Here is a 3,669-nt window from a genome sequence, read left to right as displayed (position 1 = left end):
TGACTGTGTGGGGCTGTGTGTGGCTGAGTGTGGCTGTGTGTGGCTGAGTGTGGCTGTGTGTTGCTGAATGTGACTGTGTGTGGCTGAGTGTGGCTGAGTGTGGCTGTGTGTGGCTGCCAGCAGTGAGAGTTGCGGGGAAAGTGACGATCACCACCATCTGCTCGGGAGAAACGTTCCCATGGGCGATATTTCCTTTTTGCTATTTACCACCACATTTTGTTATACCTGATCACTGCAAAACACAGACAATCTGCACGATTCTGCGTGAGATATTTTACAAAAGCAAACAAGAAACGATTCTACGGGACGCAAAATATCCATTAAATTAAACATAACTATCACCTACGCTCGGTTCTTGCAGTATAGAAAGTAAGTGGTGTGTGGCAGCCTCGCTGCGTCGTGTCTAGAGGTATATAAGCAACAACAGCTGCCGCAGAGGAACCACAGAAATCAAAGCAACCACCAAGACTCAACACAAGCTTGAGAGGTACACTAACACTTCATTATGTCACCTCTGAAGCTGGTAAGTTGAGACAAGTTGTTTATGTTTCATCTAGGTTCGTAAGTCGAGTTACACATTGTAATTCGACGTAAGGCAGAATAATTGTCCTGCCTTAAGGATGACGCAGGTGTGTGTATAGGAGCACAGAGGGAATTATTGCAGGTGTGTGCATACAGGTGTAACAGAGGAGTAATTACAGGTGTGTGTGTGTGTGTGTACAGGTACTGGTGGTGACGTTGGCTGCAGGTATGGCCAGCGGGGAGTACGTGGGCCACCTGGGCCACTTGGACCACCTGGGCCACTTCATCACCAAGAGGGCTGTCCTCCTCGACAGCGAGTTCGGTAAGATCTTCTTCTTCTGGATTCTCTGTTCCGTACGTTTTATCTTCTCTTCTTCCCTGTTATCTTGATCTTCCCTCTCCTCTTACATGTCTTCTAGAGCTTCTCTCTTCCTTTTCTTCCCTCTGATTTTGCGTTAACCCATCCCTTTTATCACTGTCTTCTTGTATTTCCTTGTTCTCTTCTTCTGACTCACGAAATCGTAATGACGGCAGTGAAGGGACTTGAGCTAGAGTTCGTCACGGCCACGCTAGCTGGAGATTCGTCTGTAAAAACTTGTATTTGTGGTCACAGTGGTGCCTGTGCTAACCTTCCTGTGGTGTAGAAATATACCTAATTGGACGAATCTTATTGTGGCTAGCTGGTCTAGTGGCTAACGAGACGGGCTGGAGTTTTGAGACTCTCTGACCGCGGGTTCAATCCCGGCCGGGGTATGGTCTCTTCTTCTGTCTTCTTGTATTCCCGTATTCACTTATATATATATATATATATATATATATATATATATATATATATATATATATATATATATATATATATATATATATATATATATATATATGATGGTTACTGTACGTGTCTGATATGCGAGAGACCCTAGGTTCCAGTCCTAGGTTCCAGTCCTAGGTTCAAGTCCTAGGATCAAGTTCTAAGGAGCCTCTATCTTTAATTCGTCAAACCACACAAGGGCGACTTTTCCCTCAGGAATGAATGTATCTTCGTCCATAAGACATATCTAATCACCAAGCTCACGCCAGCATAATTCTAACAAAAAGGGCACAATACTGTGACTTTGTAAATGGTCCAAGTCGGACCGAAACGTCCGACTTGGGGTTACTTGTGTATAGCATAATTCTTTAGGGATTATACGAAAATTCCTAACTTACTGTTTGGAATTTTCCTAGACAATATTTTTTTTTTTAGAGATTTTTGCAACATCTTCAGAGAGAGAGAGAGAGAGAGAGAGAGAGAGAGAGAGAGAGAGAGAGAGAGAGAGAGAGAGAGAGAGAGAGAGAGAGAGAGAGAGAGAGATGAGTGACGCAGGTGACCCATTCACTATCAAGGTCACACGGTGAAGCACCAGATTTTCATTTCAGGCTCCAAAGTTGACGTGTTTCTGCCGCAGATTTATGACCATTCAACATATCCATCTGTTGACCCGTCTTCACCAGAAACCCGCACTTACGAGAGGAACCGGATAACAACGTGTCGATTTCCTGGACCACTGTCCAATTGTCAAGTCACAGTCGTGACTTGACAATGGTCCGGGACGGACCGAAACATCTTCATTATGTTCCTCTCCTAAGCGCGGATTGTGACTTTTATTCTTTATTAACCCGTCTATTAGGTTAACATAAATTATCCAGAAGCTAATATTGTGTTGACCTTACCTTCATATTTGCCCCAAGACCTTTAAGAAGCGTACATATTCTTCATTGCCAAAACTTCAACTTAGCACTTCATCGACTAACTTCCTATCAGTCTGGCAGGACTCCAACACTCCCTGATCAATCCTCTGCGGCTCTGAGATAATCCTTCTTGAGGGAGGAAAAATAATGTAGGTCTTGAGTTGCCCATCAACGAGAAATATGTAAAGATAATACCTGCAAAACAGACAATAAAAGATTTGCTGCTCAGAATTCGTACTCTGGGTGAACTGTGGTAGACCAGACTGCTACCACAGTTCACCCAGCTGGTATCAGGTAATAATTGTAATAGAAGGGATTATTTCTGTGCCCGTGGTGCAGAGGTAACTATGCTTGCCCAGTGTCCGTAATTATGCAGTTCGAAACCCATATAATTCCTTCCTCATATAATGTTACATTCATGTTCGTGGGATATTTAGTGTTCATTATTATTAGCATCAGTGAATGTTAAGGGCATATCCCGTAGACTTTACAGGCAGAGAATAGTAATGTCAGATCCCCTAGACTTAATACCAACAATGAACGATACTTCTAATTTTGTTGGCCCTACTGACGCGGCTCCTGCAACGCTCATGAGCCGTTACTCTGTATATTAACTGTGTTCCTGAAGGCCGTAGTTGTATACTATATGCATTAAAATTAAGAAATGTTTTATTAGTGTTATAATTGCAGTGTCGCTTAGTCTAGTTAATACTTTGTCTACAGTACCAGTACCGCCACCAGCAGCAGCACCAGGGGGAGGTGGCGTCGCAGTATCAGCAACAGCTGGACCTCGTCAGCCCCGCGAGACTCCGTACGGCCACGCACCTGTCGCCAAGAGCGGCTACGGCAGGGGCAGAGTGGGACCCGTGTACACCTTCGTCAAGACAGATTACAACGGCAACTTCAAGTGGGGTGTGCGTCACCGTGCCGGAAGTGAGTACGGAGGACATCACTAACTGCGACATATAGTGGACACCGCTGACATCGATACGCAGCTGACACCACTGATATCCACAAGCAGCGGATACCACTGGCATCCACACGCAGCGGACACCACTGACATCCACTGACCTCCAACCGAGGTAGATCCTTTCTGAAACGAAACCGGACCATAACATGCAACTACCATCACTACCACCATCACCACCACCCTACACCACTACCACCATCTTACACTACCACCACCACCACCACCACCATCACCACCACCACCACCACCACCACCACCACCACCACCACCACCACCACCACCACCACCACCACCACCACCACCACCACCACCACCACCACCACCACCCAATATCACTACTACAGTTCTCTATAACAGTTCTCTATAACAGTTCAAGACTCAGCACTGCCTTTGCTCTCTCACTCGTCTCTCAGTCAAAGTAACATTCGCTTACTTATTTACCTTCTACC

The 3,669-nt window shown here is 45.4% G+C and overlaps 1 protein-coding gene across 1 annotated transcript; it reads left to right on the top strand.

Annotated features, from left to right (window-relative positions):
* The first annotated feature begins 413 nt into the window (after positions 1–413).
* LOC128684300 (uncharacterized) lies at positions 414–3,401 on the top strand. Its single transcript, XM_053770468.2, has 3 exons — positions 414–523; positions 724–844; positions 2,974–3,401. Exons 1-3 carry the CDS (start codon positions 506–508, stop codon positions 3,204–3,206), a joined length of 372 nt encoding a protein of 123 aa, XP_053626443.1. The 5' UTR covers positions 414–505; the 3' UTR covers positions 3,207–3,401.
* Positions 3,402–3,669: the final 268 nt, after the last annotated feature.

The sequence above is a fragment of the Cherax quadricarinatus genome, chromosome 4 (genome assembly GCF_038502225.1).
Source record: "Cherax quadricarinatus isolate ZL_2023a chromosome 4, ASM3850222v1, whole genome shotgun sequence".
In the NCBI taxonomy this organism is placed as follows: Eukaryota; Metazoa; Arthropoda; class Malacostraca; order Decapoda; family Parastacidae; genus Cherax; species Cherax quadricarinatus.
The sequence above is the reverse complement of the archived record's forward strand: the minus strand, read 5'-3'. Positions and strand labels throughout refer to the sequence as shown.

Excerpts from the sequence above, each read along its gene's own strand:
- LOC128684300 (XM_053770468.2), top strand. Across the intron at positions 845-2,973 it reads CCTCCTCGACAGCGAGTTCG|TACCAGTACCGCCACCAGCA; the intron begins GTAAGATCTTCT and ends CTTTGTCTACAG.